We start from the raw sequence: 17,155 nt of genomic DNA, 5'->3' as shown, positions 1-17,155 counted from the left end.
GGCCGCGCATCCGCGGGGCGGGGCGGGAAGCGCGGCGGGACTGGGAGCGGGGGGTGGCCCCGGGGCACAGACCGGTGGCCGGTGACGTCAGCGAAGTGTGACGTTAGGGGCGGGCAGGGTACGCGCTGCCCGCGTGACGTCACGGCTGCGGCGCGAAAACCCGACTGACAGCGCTGAAGGCGGGAGTGGGATCAGAAGGGGGCGTGGCCTCGGCGGGGAAGGAGGCGGGGCGAGCTGGACCCGGGTCGCCCGCGTCACGTGACCGGGACAGACGGGCGGCCGTTGGGCAGCGCGCGCGGGTCACGTGGGAGCGGCCAAAGGCCCCGCCCCCCGCCTTCCGCGCGGACGATCCGAATCTGGTCCCGCGCGCGCTTTTACCGCCCGCCCGGCGCGCGCGCCCGTCAGGCGCCGCCATCGGGGCCATGGCGGCGCTGCGCGGCCCCCGCCCCTGAGGACACTGCCTGGGGCCCAGAGCTTCGCGCGCCCCCCCCCCGCCCCGAACGATCCGGGAGGGCTCCGCGCCCGCAGCAGCCGGGGCATGGTGGGCAGGGTCACCGTGGCCGCAGCGGCCGCCTCCCCCCTCCTCCCCGGGAACGACGGCGACGTTCAGGTGGGGACGCGGGCCCGGGGTCGCGCTGTGAGGGTGGAGGGAGGGGTGCAGCTGACGGGTGGCGCTCCTTTGGCGATCACTCCCTTTGGCGTTCGCCCTCTTTGGCGCTCTCCCCTGACACGGCCCGTCCGGTGTAACCAGGGGAGGTGTTAGGTGCCGCCCGCCCCCGGGCGCTTTTGACGGTCCGCGCAGCCCCGCCGCCCGGGCTGTCATTAAACGCTTTCGAAGGGCTTTGGGAAGAGGGGTTTTCTGCTTCAGAGGGTGTGATTTCAGAGGAGTTCAGTTTCTAGTAAACTAGGAGTTATAAAAGTCTTAATAAACCAAAGTCTTTCTTGGAGCTGTAGGAGTAAATGCTCTTTTATGGTTTGAATCACTATACGAGATAAGAGTTCTCTTGTGTTCATTTTCTTTAAGTACTCTTAAAGATACAGTGTCTTCCTAAGATATGTCAGATATTTACAGCAGGATCAGACCTGTTTAAGTGATGTTGGAATTCCCTCTTAAATGCTCAACAGATGCTCTGGGGAACATGTCAAGGTCGATCATCTGAATTGAACTAGACTTTCAGACTTCCAGTATTGTGAAATCTCTGCATAGCTGTTCTGAAGACCTTGTGGTCCCTTTCAGTTTTGACCATCTCAAGGTTTCAGAACAGGATTTCTATTTATTTGAAACAGCAGAATCTTTATTTCAGTCTTAGATGGCCTTTGAAAACACGGAGATAAAGTTGAGGCGTGCACAGTCTGAGCACATTAACATGAATTTTTGTTTTCTGAAAAAGTACTATATAAGTCATCTTAAGTTTTTTTAAAACTAAGATTCATGTTGTACCTTTTACAGCCATGCAAGAAGCGGCGAGAGGAAGATGCTTCTGTAAAAACAATCACAAGGTATTTTTCACCATTAGCAAAACCAGTGGATAAAGCATTGTCATCACCAAAATCCAACAATATCTTGGATTATTTTAAAAAGACATCTGCAACTGGGAATGCTGCATTCCCAGTTGGAGCTGGAGAAAGTAAAATACTGTTGGATGCTGATGACAAAGAGTGTAAATCATCTTTCAAGCCAACTTTAAAGCGGAAGAGAAAAGGGAAGAAAGTTAATTTAAATAATACGCTAAAAGAAACAAAAGAATCTGAGAATGACCATGAAATAGAAATTAGTAGTGATGACAGCGGAATAACTACAGGACTGCAACGAGACAGTAATGACTTTATTGCTTCTTGTGCTCTAGTGGACCAAAAATGTGCAAGAGAATCAGCAGAAGATAATGTGCAAAGAGAGAACTTCCCAAACACTGTCTCCTCCAGAAAAAATGCAAAAAGCTTTGGTTGTGAAACAAACGGATCAAAAAATAGGGTAAGAAAATCAAGGAAAAGGAAGCACAAAGTAAATATTGATTTGTCTGAAAGCTCTTCATCAGAAAACCAGATGAATGAAATGTGTAAAAAGGAAACTGAAGAGACAAATACAGTAGCAGAGTGTGGTGATGCTATTGGTGATTCCAGTTTTGAGGTTGATATGGATGATGGGACATCCCAGGTAAATAATTGTACAATAACAGTGTCATTTGAGGACTTCTTGAGAAGTCAGGGAGAAAATAATGTTGAAGGAGACACAAAGCCAGCAATGGACACTTCTGGTACAGCAAATGAAATGGACAAAAGTGATAGTATTAGTGACCCAGAAAAGTGTGAGGAGTCTCAACAGCTGCCACTCCGAACAGTGACTGTCCTTGCACAAGTTCATTCCATTCCCCCCAAATTATCTCCATTAAATAAGGAGCAAAAAGGCTCTAGGAAAATAGCTTCCATTTTTTTGAAGCAGAAGGGACGTGTAGGGGAAAAAGAAAGCAGCCCACCCCTCTTGGACACTGACCAAACTGAACAGGTGGCTCAGAAAAGAAAATCCAATGTCGTTATTGAGGAAGAAGAATTGGAGCTGGCTGTACTGGAGACTGCAGGATCGGATTCTCTGAAGCCAAAATGTACTCTGGAAGAAAAGCATCAGTTTATGAAGGCTTTTAGACAACCAACAGCAGATGTAACAAAAAGTGGAGTTAAAAAGGCACCTGGAAAACAAAAGCAAGCTGCTGCAAAGTCTTCAAAAGAAAAAGAAGGATCTGAAGATGTCATTCCTTCAAATAAAGGATTGGAAAGTGGGATACGAGAAGATTATGTGGACAAACACACACATTCTAAACCTAAAAGCAATAGAACTAAACCCAGAAGACCTAGGAAGGTTCAGAAAAAAGGAAACAGAAGGAAGAAAGCTTCAGAAACTAAGGAAACTGATGTCTCAAACACTAGCAATTATAATGGAGAAGAGGATTCAGGTGCTAATGTTATTACTGTGGAAAACATCTTAGATGTAATAATTCCATCAAGTCCAAAAGTGAGTGAGTTAAGGAGGAGTTTAAGGCAGCAGAAAACCAAAACATCAACAAATGTTACACCTAAAAAGCCCAGGGCTAAAAGTGCCTGTTCTGCAGATGAATTAGGCGGCTGCCCATTAGAGACTTCCACCCCAAAAGCACGCCGGCAATCCTGCAAGAAAAGCAACATATACAGAGCTGAGGTGATTATTGTGCCCTTTGATGGAAACAGCCCAATAAGGTAAACGTTTTAGAGTATATTCTACCTTTTTGCCCATTAATTGTATGCAAATATTTTGAAAATAAGACATAATTATAAATTGATTGTATACCAAAGTTGCATGGATACTGATCATGGTGGGTAAAAATAGAGAAGAACCAAAGCTGACTATAAATCTGTTTGCACTAAAGACATCCAAAAACCCCCCAACCAAGCAACCAAACAACAAAAAGACCTCAACCACCAGTTAGGGGGTTGCTTCTGTTTACAGCACTGTATTTTTAGAGGCTTTTGAAAATGATTTTGAGAGTAACATTTCCTTTTATTAAACAGTACTAATTTCATAATACTTTTTTCCCTAATTAGAATGAGGTTTACACGTATCAAAGCAACTACAAAATCAAATAAAGTTGAAGCAATGAGAAAGGAAGAGTCTCGCTCCAAAAACACAAAGGTAATTTATGTAACCATTGGTGTCAGTCTTCTGTCATTTCCTAAATGGGTATAATTGTGGTCTATTCAGTCTTGTGTAATAGTCTAATGTAATACAGCATGACAGTTCCCAGCTGCTCAGTGGAAAGGGAATATTACTCTGATTTATGATAGAATTTGCGATAGTTTCTTTTACTTTAGATTTTAAAACATGTTTTATTAGTAAAAATCCACCTTTCATAACAGAAAAATCCCATAAAATAGCATGCTCCTGTCCTGCACGTTCTCAGGATGGGATGTAGAAACCACTGGACGTGGCAATTTGTGGCATGGTTTACTTGACAAGATGGTGATTCGTCAGAGGTTGGACTTGATGATCTCAGAGGTCTTTTCCAACCTAAATGATCCAGTGATTTGTGATAGTGTTTGGGCACAGCAGAACAGCTGAGGCTTAAGAATGTCACCGCCCATATTTTATTTGTTCCCTGGACAAATTGAGGATCTGCTTGCAGGGCTCTCACTCCCTTTTGAAAACTGTTGATATCATCTTGGTTTGCTTCTCCTTTCAATTATTTAATTTTCTTTTTGATACCAATGAAATTTTGCAACAATTACATACTTACATGAAAAATGTAAAAAAAAAATTATGTTTATATGCAAAGTACTTAGTGAAGATAGCACTATTAATTGGTATTTCAGTTCTTTTGTTTTTTGTTAACAGATAAATTCCACTTCTAAAAACATATCCAAAGCAAAGCAGCTGATTGAAAAAGCAAAGGCTATACAGCATAACAGATCAAAAGTGAATGAAGACTCAGCTCCCGTAAGGCGCTCGTCTCGGCAGCGAGCTCTTGCTGAGAAGAAAAAATTAGAAGAAAGTGATGTAAGACTATACTGGGGGGAGGGGGAATATTTGGTATATTTGTGATTGATTTAAGCTACACAAATGATTCCTACTTGATTCTTTACAAGAAATGTTTGCAAGCTAAGGTAGATATCTGCAATGTATTGTTAATAAAGGAGGAAAAGTTGTGTTTCTTTTCTTATTTGGTTTGCTTTCCTTCTAGGAATCAGTAATAATTCTAGATTCAAGTGTGAATAGTGTCACTACTACAGAGCAGAGTGTGAAGGAAAAGAAACTTCGGAGCTTAAATGATGTTTTGGGGAAGAAGTCTGAAAACTTGAAGGTTGCGAAGCATTCCAGCGGTAATTGGGTTTTACTGAATGTGTTTATTTTTTATTATAGAAACATTTAATATTATTGATGATTGTAACTTTATTTTATAAAGCTGCCTTTTTGCAGTACATTCATCTTTTCTTCTGATTTACCTGGATTAATAGTGCAGAGGTTATTTACATGTGTTGTTTTGATTTTTCTTTATTCAGGGAAAACTATTTGTTTGAAAAACTGTCAGTAGTATACCATGTTTTGTTGCCTCTCCTTTTTTTTCCTAATTTTAGAAAATAACATCCATACTAAGGAAATAATTAGAAATAAAGCTATAATGAATTTTGTTAAAATACTCAACTTTCCCTTAAGAAAAGGAGATTCCCTGATGTTAAATGGAACATACAGGTGGTGAAGCAAGGTTAGAATCTTGTATCAGTGCTAATCTAATTTTTTTTTTTTTTTTTACCTTTTTAAAGGGAAACTGAGATATCCACCTTCCTGCCTAGGCAAAAATGCTCAAAACTCTGCAGGTGAACCAGTCATGATCTTTGATGAAAGCAGGTCAGTTGTCAAGTGTGCAGTTACTTAAAAATCAAAATACATTTCAAGGTTACTTTACCATTCTCTCATTTGACAGATTTAAATACACTGACTGATGTGCTATAAATATTCATGACTTTTATACTGATTAGTATTTTAATCTGCTTGCAAAATTTTAGGGGTGTCTTGGAGAGTTCCTCAACCATTTTAGAGCCATATTAGATGTGTGGAAATGTAGTTGATGACGGATTAAAAAGGAGTCTCTAATTGCATGTAAAAATACAAAAACAAAGAGAATTTTTTTAGATTAAAATTTTTAACACAAAACTGAGAATTAAATTCAAACTAATTACATTAAAATAAATTTTAGCAGTTCTAACAGACTATTTTTAACTCAGGTGGAAGAGAATGTGATTAAATTCAGCCTTGCATAGCTGGAAGTTCTAATAATTCTTTCTTTTTTTTTTTCTATTTTCATTAAAGCCAAGATGCATCTGAAAATTCTCAAGATGATGATCAGTTCAGAGCAAAACGTGAATTCCTGATGAGTGGATTGCCAGAATCACTGAAAAGGCAGATTGCAAAGAAAGCAGCAGCAATGGAAGCATACTCTCTTGCAAGTTCCTGTTTTAAGACTGTTGTCCATGTACAGCAGAAGGATGAGTGTAAGCCTTTTTTATGCTTTTGGGTTTTGTTTAAATGTATGTAATAATTTGAGGAATTTGTGCAAAAAAGAAAAAACTTGAACAGCTTAAGACTGGAATAGGTGGGAGTTTCCTCTTGTTTTGTGTCTCGGTAAGAAAACAAAACTTAGAAGCTTCGAGTGCGATGTTTTTGAATACAAAATTTACAAATTAAATTGATGCTAAAGTAGTCTATACGTACATGGGTAAGGATGCAAAATTCTTAATATTTAGTAAAAAGAAGTTGATCTGTTAAGTTCCAATTTGGAGAATAAAGATTGTATTGGACTGATTTGGGCAGAAAACATTTTCTTCTGACAAGGCAAAAAGAGAGAAGACCAGCCTATTTCTTTTCCCTAGAATAGAAGCTAACTCTTGTTTTGTTTTTGGTGGGGGTTCTTTTGTAGGTTCTCCAATGTGGAAACTGCAATCACCATCATGCCCTGTATTAACTAAGCTGAGGGAACTGAGTACTGAAGTCACCAACATCACAAAAATCCCTCTCTCACTTGGTGAATTTTCCACTGTGAATTCAAAACGAACTGGAAGTTGTTCTGCACCTGTGGTTAGTACTTTAAAATTCAAGTTGTTTTGATATTTGTTTGGATTTATGTTTTTAAAAAACCCTGTAGTTTGAATCTGTTTCAGTCCTGTAATTTGTTTAATTTTTTTTAAATTTCCCTGTGTGTGAGTTACCCATTTTGCATCTTAACATCAGACAGTTCTCATCAGTTCTTAACAGTTTCTGTTAATCTCTGAATTTAACAAGACACTGCCAGTTTAAATTATGGAAAGCATTCTGTGTAAAGTTTTTGAGTAATTCTCTGTGCGTGTATTCCAGCTTTCAGGCCACCGACCAGCTTTTCCTGATGTATTCAAGAAAGATTTGCTAGATGAGATCGTGTCTTCTAATTCTCAATTTCCAGTGAGAAAATACTACTACAGGTTCCTGAAAAAGCAAACAGAACACTTGGCTTTGGAAAACAGTGCACAAGGTTAGGAATCTATGTCGGGAAAAAAAACCACTCTCACTCTCACTGGCATTAAAAAACAATGGGGAATTTTAAAAAATACACTACTGAAGGAATACTGTTGCTGGAAATAAATTGATCCTCACATTTTAGGTTATTTTGACCAAATTCTTCAAATATGGCTTAAACAAATGTACAGTAGTAAGGGACATAGCCTGAAATTTTAAAAGGATGCAATTTCTTTTCTTAGAAAGCAGAGATGGCACTGCAAATCTTGATGTAATTCAGAAACAACCTGACAACTGGAAGGAAATGAAGAGGAAAAGGAAAGAAACAGAAGACCGCAAATCAAAAAGAAGAAAACAACTTGAAAGTACAGAGACAGAAATGAAATCAAGAGTTCCCAGGAATCTTATTCCTCCCGTATCTGGAGAAAAAAAAGCAGAGACAGGACAAGCCACACATTTGGAAAAAAACAAGACCCAGAAACCAGATGGTGTGACAGAAGACACTGAGTGTTTATCAGATCCAAGTGCACCTTCAGGTAACTGCATTTCCTGTCTCATTTTAATCTTTGCACTGGGGAAGTGTATGTGTGATGTATGTCAGCTTTCCACTGTGATGCAAAAATCGTATCTAGTTCTAGTACTTCGCTAGACTTGATTGATTCTGTTGCATGAAGAACTGTCTAAAAATGGATAATATTTTTTCTGTAGGTGTGGAAAAGGAAGACATGCTCTGGACAGAAAAATATCAGCCTCAAGATTCCAGTGAACTTGTAGGGAACAGGAAAGAGATTGAAAGGCTACACAGGTCAGAAGTGGGAACATGGATCCATTCCTAAAATAACTCAAAACCTCATGTTACTTGATAATGCTCAAGTACTTGTCTGTACTTCCCTACAAGCATCCTAGTCTGACCTTGCTGTACTGCCTCTGCTTTTGACAGGAATTTAGCACTGAAATCCACCTAATATATTGTGCTTTCAGTTAAATTTTCTGTGTGGGCTTCAGTTACTGGTGTGGTTCTTACATAGAATTTAAAGATCCATCTGACAAAACAACACTAAATTATGAGGGATTAAGTAGTTCACCAAATGACTTGTTTTTATACCAATCAGCTAATAGAATGGAGAATGAAAAAGGAAACATTTTCTACGAAAGAATCAAATCCTGAACATTTTTTTGCTTTTATCTGAAAGGACTTGATAGGTTTTTGTGGGATAACAAGTGGCTGATGTCCACTAGTTTTATATTCTGTTCCATCTTAATCTGGTTTACTTAATTCACCAGCAGTTTTTATTCTTGTTTCGTTCCTTCCTTTTATAGTTGGTTAAAAGAATGGAAAAAGAGAGCTGATTTGGAAGAAAAACGACATCAGAAAAGGGAAAAGGAGGACAAAGAGCAAGAAGGTACTGATAGAATTAATACAGCTTATCTTTTCTTAAAAGTTGGCAAAAAAATAACAGTAATCCTTTATTTTCTTTTTAATAATTCTACAGATTCTTTAAGCAGCCTTGACTTTAAAGATAGTAAATCTGATATTGAGGAAGAGATAACCCTTTGCAATACAGTTCTGATAACTGGCCCACCAGGAGTGGGGAAGACTGCTGCAGTGTATGCTTGTGCTCAGGAGCTTGGGTTTAAGGTTTGTGGAGTTGTTTCCTCAGTGCATTTTTCTTATTTATAACTAATGATACAAAAGCATTTGTAATACAAGATGTCTACACTTTAATTTTTTTTTTTTGTAAATTAAATACCATTGCAGATATTTGAAGTCAATGCCTCTTGCCAGCGTAGTGGGAGACAGATACTGTCCCAGCTGAAAGAAGCTACTCAGTCTCACCAAGTGGACAAAAAAGGTGTTAATGCACACAAGCCTTGCTTTTTTAACAGTTGTAGCACCAAGTCACCAAGTAAGTCTCATGGTTCTTATCTGGGGTTCTTTGTTTGCTTTGAATTATGGGGTGGGTTTTATGGAGGGGAGGAGGTTGTTAAAGACTGAATTCCCCAAACAAATTTTAGACACCAGCTGTCTTTAAAAAGTTAGCAGATCTACCTTATCTGGCCATAATAGTAAGAAATGCTCTGTTGGTTAACACAACTACAAACCAAATTAAATAATGACTTTATTAAAATACTGACTCTTGATTACATTATTTCTGCAGCGGTGGAGTAAGTGCTGTGGCACTTGAATAGAGAGTTGAACAGAAAGCTTTTCCAATAACAAGAGAAAAGAAAATTAGGCAGAAATCAGCTGTAAACTGTATCAGTAAACCTGTCATTTACTAGATAATAAATGAGTTTTACTTTAAATTTGTTTGAGAAATATCAGTTTGACATTGTATCTCCAGATGAAGTTTAATATTAAATGTATCTTGCAGAAAAAATGTATTCTCCAAAGAAAGTTATTTCTCCAAGAAAACCGCCACTGTCACCAAAAGGAGTAGGATTACAACGAAGCTTGCCCCCTAAAACACTTGCAAACTACTTCAAAATTTCTGCCAAACATAAAGGTAATAATGAAGAAGCAACATCTGAAGAAAAAAATAGAGGTAGATATCCCTTTTTAATAATTCATTACCTTTGGAGATGGAAATGCTACACTGTGTATGTGGAGCTGTGTGGGGAAATAATAGATTTTCTTAAGCATTTGATACATGGGGGACTTTTGAAGCCAGTACCTGGAAAGCTTTAAATGGTTTCCTTCCTGCTCAGTTATTCATCCATCTGCAGGAAATACTCAGAATTCACTGGAAATAAAGAAAGATGCTCAAATTAAGTCAATAAACAAAGAAGAAGGAGGAGAACACAACAGGAAAAGTGCAACATCTCTCATTCTTTTTGAAGAGGTAAAATTCACATGAAACGTAGTGTGATTGTATTCACAGCTTGTAACTGCTGTTCAAGCTATTGATACATTGTTTTCTGTAGGTGGATATAATATTTGATGAAGATGCAGGATTTCTAAGTGCAATAAAGACATTCATGGCAACTGCAAAGCGACCTGTAATTCTTACCACCAATGGTGAGTAGTGTTTGTGACAGTAATTAGGCTTTACAGACAGAAGAGCCACTTTTAATTAGAGGCTGTAAATGGTGATGGTTGAATACTGCTCCTAAATGCAAAATTAAATGAGTGGGGACTGTAAAGCAAGTATTTTAGTGTTTGAATAAAGCTATTGGCTGCTCTAATGATTAAAGGAAATAACTAGGTTTGAACATAATGTCATGACAGTTCACTGATATTTCTTTATAGATCCAACATTCAGCTTAATGTTTGATGGCTATTTTGAAGAAATCAACTTTAAAACCCCTTCCTTGGTAAGTCTGTGTCTGGAAATGCAGGTACATCCTAAACAAGTAATTGTCAGCTGATTTCAGTTTGAAATTTAAATGTTCAGGTAGGTTTATACATTTCTGATATAATATTTTTGTTTGATCAGAGACAGACATGTCTTTGAGGTTTATGTAAGCATGTGTAGGATGTATTTATCTTTACATGTAGAAGCTGTTTTACTATCATGGAAGATTTATTTTCCAAACAGTTTAGTGGTACTGAGAAGTACAATAAGAGCATCACTTAATCATTTCATTTAGATTTTAGAATGTAGTTAGGTTAAATATCTGATAGTTCTTATCTGAAGGTTGGTTATGCCAGTATTGGTTCATTCATTAAAAAGTATTGGAGTTATTTTAGAAATATTATGGGTTATTCCTTTAATGTGAACACTAGTGTTCTGTGTAGCAAATAGTTTTATTTGCAGCTATGTATTAGATGAAAAACCTAAAAAAATGAGAATCAGAAGGACATAATTTTTGAGAAGGGGAAATTGGTTAATGTGAAACTGAAAACCTGTTGGACTTCCAGGCAGTTGCAGAATTAAAAGAAAGAATGGAAGAAAAACCTTTAAAACTAATATAGTTCAGTAAAAGCTGATCACTGGTGATGAGAAGCAAGGTGTAGGTAGTCTCAGGACCATGAGCAGAATATGTTTGTGTGTTTGTTTTAATCAGCTGAATTTCTAAATTGAACTTAATTCTCTGACATAAGCTACATAGATTGGGTATTTTGCTTTTCCGTAAAGGTTTTAATCTAACTGTAATCTAATTTAATAAACTAATCTTCTGTATAAAAAGGCAAAATGCATTGCTAGCATAAATAGAATAATTTGCTCCTGTGTGACTTCCTGCAGTGTGATTGGCAGGACTTGTTTCAGTGGTCTGTGTGTAACTCTTGTTTAGATAAACTCTGTGAGCTATCTCCAAGCTCTGTGCCTGGCTGAGAACCTACGGACAGATGTGAAAGACCTGGCTGCTCTCCTAGCCACAAATAACTGTGATATCAGACAAAGTGTTCTGTACTTACAATTCTGGGTTAGAAGTGGAGGTGGATGCTTGAAAGAGAAGCGTTTGGCACCTTGTGGTATGTTGATTTAATTTAATCCTAAAAAAATATCCATCTAAATTTGAATTTGACTCAATCTAAGCATTCTTAGATGTGTATGAATAAATGGTAACTTCTTATAAGACTCCTAAATATTGGAAGGGAGAGGGGATCTGGTATTTTTTAGCTACTTCAAAGCCTTGTATTAATGCATAAGGAACTAAATTTTCAGGGTTTTATTGCCCATCATTGTGGTACTTACTATCTCCCTTTCATGTTCTGAGTAGCAAAACAGGGCAAAGAAGGGAACCAGTAGTAATTTTCCTTCAGAGTTTGCAGTTCTTTATCCATGTAGCTGAGTTGTAGGCAATTCATGTAGAAGAAGCAGAGCTGAAAAAGGGGTAAAAATGGGACAGCTGGCAAGCAGGCAAGGGTAGGAACTTGATCCCAAAGGATTCAGGAAGAGTTTAGGGGTGTGAGGGAGTGACAGGGAGAGATAAGTGAGGCACAGCCTCCTTCAAACGTTACTTGGGAAGCGAAAGAGCGGGTTGGTAACACTGCCAGCAGTGAACTGGGCATGGGGATGACTCATTTCAGCTGCTCCATTCCTCCAGCACCACAGCAAGAGGTGACAGTTACAGCATCCTTTGTGACAGGAATTGAGGAATTGAAATCAATTTCACGATGCAGTTGTTCCCTTTCAAGTAAAGCCTGTTATCTCTGTGCAGAAGGAGAAAGGACAAGGAATGCAGATAATGTCATTGATCCTCCAAAGTGTAAAGATTCCAAGGCGGATTTTTCTCAAGCTGATGACGCACATCTTCAGGAGTTTCCAAAATGTGATACAGGCTGTGTAGAGACGTTGCTTGGCCTTAAGAATATCCTGTTGCCTTCAGAAGATTTGTTTACATTTCTTAAGGTATTTTTGTAGTTGACTAGTTAATACTTTTAATGATTGCCAGGTAACTGAGTGTAACCATCACCAGGAATAGCATCATCTTAGAAGCAAATCTTTGAAAAGGTTTGTTGTAGAAATTATAGAATTCCATGGTTATTAAGTGCAATCTGAACTGGGATGGTCTCCTGCAAGCAAAGCAGTCCCTCACCTCATAAGCACAAAGCCAGGAGTGTGAGATTTTCTGTAATAACATTTTTATTTTTAAAAATATATATTTTAATATATTGATAAATCTTTCACAATTATTATTTTACAGCACAAAATCACAACCATGGAGGAATTGAATAAATTGATGCAGCTTCTCACAGAATTCCAGATGAAGCATGTGGATTTTGTATATAGTAATCTTGACCTTATTCTTCCCTTACCAGTGCAAGTTCTTTCAAACCAGTCTGAAGCCTCAAAGCCTATACTTGAAAAGACTACTATAGTTTCTCCAAAAAACAGATCTACTAAGAGTTCTTGCTGTGGGAAGAGTAGCCCTGGAAAAAGGTCTAAAAAGACAAAGACTCAGAAAAGACTTGAGATATTGGATGATAGTGACTTATTTGATACTGAACTGAACTATTCAGCTGAATTCATAACTTTGCCATCAGATAGTCCTAAATCATGTGCTGAAATGAATAAAAAGGAATCAAAATTGTTGGTGCATAAAGAACAAAAAGAAGTTAAAACCTCAGCAAGTGAAAAAAGGTCTGCAGTTGTTTTCCCGTGTCTGAATTCCCTGACTGAGTTAGTGGAAAACATGTCTTTCCTGGATTGCTGTGTAAACACTAACACCAGGGAACCACTGGAGTTTTCTAAAAATGAAGAATTTCATTGGACAAATGCCAGAATCAGAAATGGTCTTTGTGATGAGTTCAGTATAGAAAATACTGATTGGTGGAGTTCCCAGAGCTGTAGTGAAATAAAGGCAGCTATTGAAGCACTCAGCTTCACCAAAAGTTCTGTTAATATTTCACAAAATTTGGAATCCTTTTTGAGTACCAGTAAAACACCTGAAAGTGATCAGCTGACGGGACTTACTTTGCCTGTCTCAAACACAAGGAATGGAATAGCCTTCAGTCAGTCAGCTGATTCAAGGTAAGACTTTGTTAATATTTCTGGAGTATAGTGCAGTTATTTGTCCAGAAGAGCATTTTGCAGGGTGTAGGACTGTTTCAGATTTGATGTATACACATTCATACCACTATGACTGTTGTAAGTGTGCCTCAAAACACTGCAGTATATTGTTCACTGTGCTTTTACAACCTTAAATTAACTTCTTGGCAATCTGCAAAGAGTGACTTTTCTTGAACAGCCTGTCTCTAATGTTGTTAAGGAATGGTGGCCTTAGTCTAGTTACTTTAAAAATGGACAAACACCACCACCACCCCCAAAAGAATAACAGAACCCTAAAGGAATGGCTTTTTCAAGACAGATGGGGTTAAATGGATTCTGCAAGTACCAGACATGCAAATTTGTCACCTGCTCATACTGAACCTGTGTTAAGTGTGTTGGTAGGTGTTGCTTGATGAAGACCTAACAAAATCCAAAGCAAAGTCTTTGTAGTAACTTATGCTAACAAAGAATAACCTTTAATACATTGTAAAAGACCAAAGAATGCTATCAAGTGTGGGCATGAAACATTGTTTTTAACATAAACAAGTCATCATGGGTAAAATTGCTACAATGAGCACTTAAAGCCTATTCAGGGGTCTGAACAGGAAAATGGGTTAAAGCCTTTTTCTGTAAGTCAGTACCCAGAGGAGCAATGTCAGAATGGATCTGACCATCCATCCTGCGACCAGGTTATATCATGGTTAGACACTGGACCTGACACTGATATTCTGGCAAATACCAATTGCATAATGCTTTTTATTTTTGAAGACCACAGATGCTTTCGGTTGTGGTTGTACTGAACCTCACATCCGTATCTCGACTGAAGAGCTCCCCAGATCAGACTCCTGATTAAGACAAGAGCATTGGCCAAACAAACTGCTGGCCCTCCTGTTTCTGTCCAAGTGCAGCTTTGTGATGCTGTGTAAGCAGCACACAGAAGCTGCAGACATCTGATCCATTGGGATGCAGATTCCCATCAATTTAATGGAGTTTTAAACCAGTGGCTTTGATCCTAAAGAAATAAAACCATTGCTGCACATTCTTGAATAAGAAACAATAAAGCTTCATTCTCTGTTTTAGCACTCACAAAAAAGCACAGAAGAGGCTGGCTGTCATCAAAACTGTATTTTCCAGAAGTCCTTTAAACCTGGGCAATAAGCAAGCCAGTACCCTCGAATACCTCCCCACTCTCCGCAGTATCTGTAGGTCTGAGAAGCTTAAAGAGCAAGGGAAAACTAAAAGAAGGTAGGTTTGGGTTTTCCTAAATCTTGCTACATTTCATGGCAGAAGATAGTTAAGGATTTTAATAAAATATTTTGTCAAATAATTATAGGCAAGAAAGGTGGACATTTGTCTCTCAAAAGTGTTGCCTTACATTTGGAAATAACTTTGTTCCCTTAACAGTCATTTTTACTCCTTTTTTTTTTTAATAGGTTCTTGCATTATCTTGAAGGGATTCATCTCGAAATACCCAGACCAGTGATAAATGGTCTGTCTTTGGACTTCCCTTAAGATTACCAACACCAGAAATAGTTTGTGCCTAATGGTGGTATTCTCGCCATAGTTTGGTTATTTTATTTTTTTTAATTACCACATTATTGTATATTCAGATCCATTTGTATATTAAATTTTTATAAGTATTTAAAATAATGTATATATCTATTGTCATTATACTGCTCTCCACAGCTGAAGTGTAGGTTTGTTTGGTGCTTGTCCAGTAAGTGCATTCATAATATTAAATGCACAAACTATTCAGTGGGGACTACTTTTTGCTCTCTTTCTTTCTAATTTGTGGATCACATAGCAAGAAGTCCTTTTGTAACAACCAACTATCACCTTCCACAGTAAAGTTGCTTTTTTCTGAGGAGACTGTTTTGTTCAAATAAGTTTGTTTCTGAATTTGCAGTTAAGTGATAAATAACTCGAGGTAGGAGGGGCACAGAGGGGATGCAACAAGTCTTCCAAAGTCTAAATGACTAAAAGCAGCTCCTCACTTTGACCGCAGGGAACAAAGTCCTTACAAAGCACTATGCCTCAATGTACATATATTTGTATACATTCCTTTCATTGTTTACAGCTATCAGATCTGCATGTTAATCTCCTAAAAAGGTAGAGAAATTACTACTGTAGCTCAGCATGGTCTCAAGAGATTTAGGCAAGATTTTGTAAATAACAATTATCCCAGTGTTACTTTGGATTCAGGAATATTTAACTACTTCTAGTCTTGTATATTGTGTCCTATTTTTAAGCTTCTTTTTGTATTTGACAAGACTTGAGTCTGATTATTTGTGATTGAATCCATTTTTATATGACAATAAATTTGTGAGACTTTGCTACAATCAGAATGTTTCCGTTTCATGAAAAGTAAAACTCCTGAAACGTATTTTTTAAAGGATTTTAAAACTGGAATTAGTTCAACCTTGTACTTTTCTGCCTTTTTATTGCAACTGAACTGTTCCTGTTCCTGTTCCTCAAACTGAGTCAGACTACTGCCATGCAGTGGTGCTCCACTTACCTCAGTGTCTCTGTAATAATAAGGAAGGCCATTTAGTAGTTCTGGTCTCATCTTACATGTCTTAAAGATGTTCAGGAATAAGAAATATTTATGGAAACAGTAAATTATTTTAAGCTTCTGCACTGTAGATCATCTTTATAGTTTACTCTTTCCATAATCCAGAATTATCAAAAAATTAAAGTGGTGGCTGTTAAAATCTTCATGGCTTGATTTTTTATGTTAACATTCTGTGCTTTTCCTGTATGATTTGTAAAAATAAATAAATACACATTTTAAATTATAAAGTAAAAGTGTATCTGTTCACTGCTTTATAAAGGCACTATCAATCTAACTAGATTACAGTGAGGACCTACATAAATCAGAAACAAGTCCTGTAAAGTAGTAGTATTTTAGGAAATTCATGGGTAATTTGAAAGACCCAAATTAAAAAGCAGTGAGAGACAATTTACCTTCTTTTGAAGTCAACTCTCTGCTTTTAATAACTGCCTTAAGAAATTTACAGAATCTCCTGTGGTGTCCACAAGGTAAGGTGGAATTCAAGTATTTCACTTCTTGATCAGATATTTACCACATGAAATGACCTCAAGCTATTCTGAATGAAAAATAATCTGCATGTGATGATTTATTTGAATTCTGATAAATTAGCACCTTTGGATTTTTGTGTATCAGGTATGAGCATCTTTTATAGGCTAGAATAAAGCAAGTTTCCAGGAGGGATAGGCTTGAGGAAAAGGGAGCTGGGGCTGGTTCTGATTAACTCTGCTTAGAAGGAAATGCTTCACAAGCTCCATTCCAGTACTGTGAAATTTGCCTACTTTTGAAGCTAAATATTTTCCTGCCATAGTTTGGGCCCTGCTTAGTCTTTTGTCTACTGCCTCTCGAGCTAACTTCTGTCTCTTGAAAATAGAAGTAAAAACAACCGTGGAGTTTCACAATGACTCTCCCCCATTTAAGCAGCAGTTATTAGTAGGTGTATAGCAACTTAAAATCAAAACCAACAACCTTGTTCTTCTTGGTGGAATCTCAACCAAGTTTCAAGGTTTTCTTTCTTTTTATTGTCATTCCAATATTAGTTTCCAGAATATAAGTGAGGGTGACATTGTTCTACCATCCCATGAATAATAGAGAAAAAAGCAGTTATGGTTGCAAGAACGAGCCAAAGGCTTAGGCTGTGTTAATGCTACTGCAGAA

The 17,155-nt window shown here is 38.0% G+C and overlaps 1 protein-coding gene across 2 annotated transcripts; it reads left to right on the top strand.

Annotated features, from left to right (window-relative positions):
• The first annotated feature begins 423 nt into the window (after nucleotides 1–423).
• Nucleotides 424–16,248, top strand: ATAD5 (ATPase family AAA domain containing 5). Of its 2 annotated transcripts, XM_042032334.1 has the most exons (23): nucleotides 427–610; nucleotides 1,451–3,228; nucleotides 3,574–3,661; nucleotides 4,361–4,522; nucleotides 4,707–4,845; nucleotides 5,287–5,371; nucleotides 5,834–6,015; nucleotides 6,441–6,598; nucleotides 6,875–7,028; nucleotides 7,255–7,548; nucleotides 7,721–7,817; nucleotides 8,333–8,415; nucleotides 8,506–8,651; nucleotides 8,772–8,919; nucleotides 9,388–9,558; nucleotides 9,740–9,855; nucleotides 9,938–10,031; nucleotides 10,263–10,327; nucleotides 11,249–11,429; nucleotides 12,119–12,309; nucleotides 12,605–13,431; nucleotides 14,530–14,694; nucleotides 14,883–16,248. In XM_042032334.1, exons 1-23 carry the CDS (start codon nucleotides 539–541, stop codon nucleotides 14,959–14,961), a joined length of 5,475 nt encoding a protein of 1,824 aa, XP_041888268.1. In that variant the 5' UTR covers nucleotides 427–538; the 3' UTR covers nucleotides 14,962–16,248. The 2 variants fall into 2 exon arrangements, with proteins under 2 accessions (XP_041888269.1, XP_041888268.1); XM_042032335.1 differs by lacking the exons at nucleotides 14,530–14,694; nucleotides 14,883–16,248 and having other exon boundaries at nucleotides 424–610; nucleotides 12,720–13,200.
• Nucleotides 16,249–17,155: the final 907 nt, after the last annotated feature.

The sequence above is a fragment of the Corvus kubaryi genome, unplaced genomic scaffold (assembly GCF_017639235.1).
Source record: "Corvus kubaryi isolate FWS band 111438036 unplaced genomic scaffold, C.kubaryi_AGA036_p1.0 37353, whole genome shotgun sequence".
In the NCBI taxonomy this organism is placed as follows: Eukaryota; Metazoa; Chordata; class Aves; order Passeriformes; family Corvidae; genus Corvus; species Corvus kubaryi.
The sequence above is the reverse complement of the archived record's forward strand: the minus strand, read 5'-3'. Positions and strand labels throughout refer to the sequence as shown.

Coding starts and splice junctions, on each gene's coding strand:
- ATAD5 (XM_042032334.1), top strand. CDS start 539: ATGGTGGGCAGGGTCACCGTGGCCGCAGCGGCCGCCTCCCCCCTCCTC. Junction 7,029..7,254: donor TTTGGAAAACAGTGCACAAG/GTTAGGAATCTA, acceptor TTCTTTTCTTAG/AAAGCAGAGATGGCACTGCA. Junction 7,818..8,332: donor GAGATTGAAAGGCTACACAG/GTCAGAAGTGGG, acceptor TTCCTTTTATAG/TTGGTTAAAAGAATGGAAAA.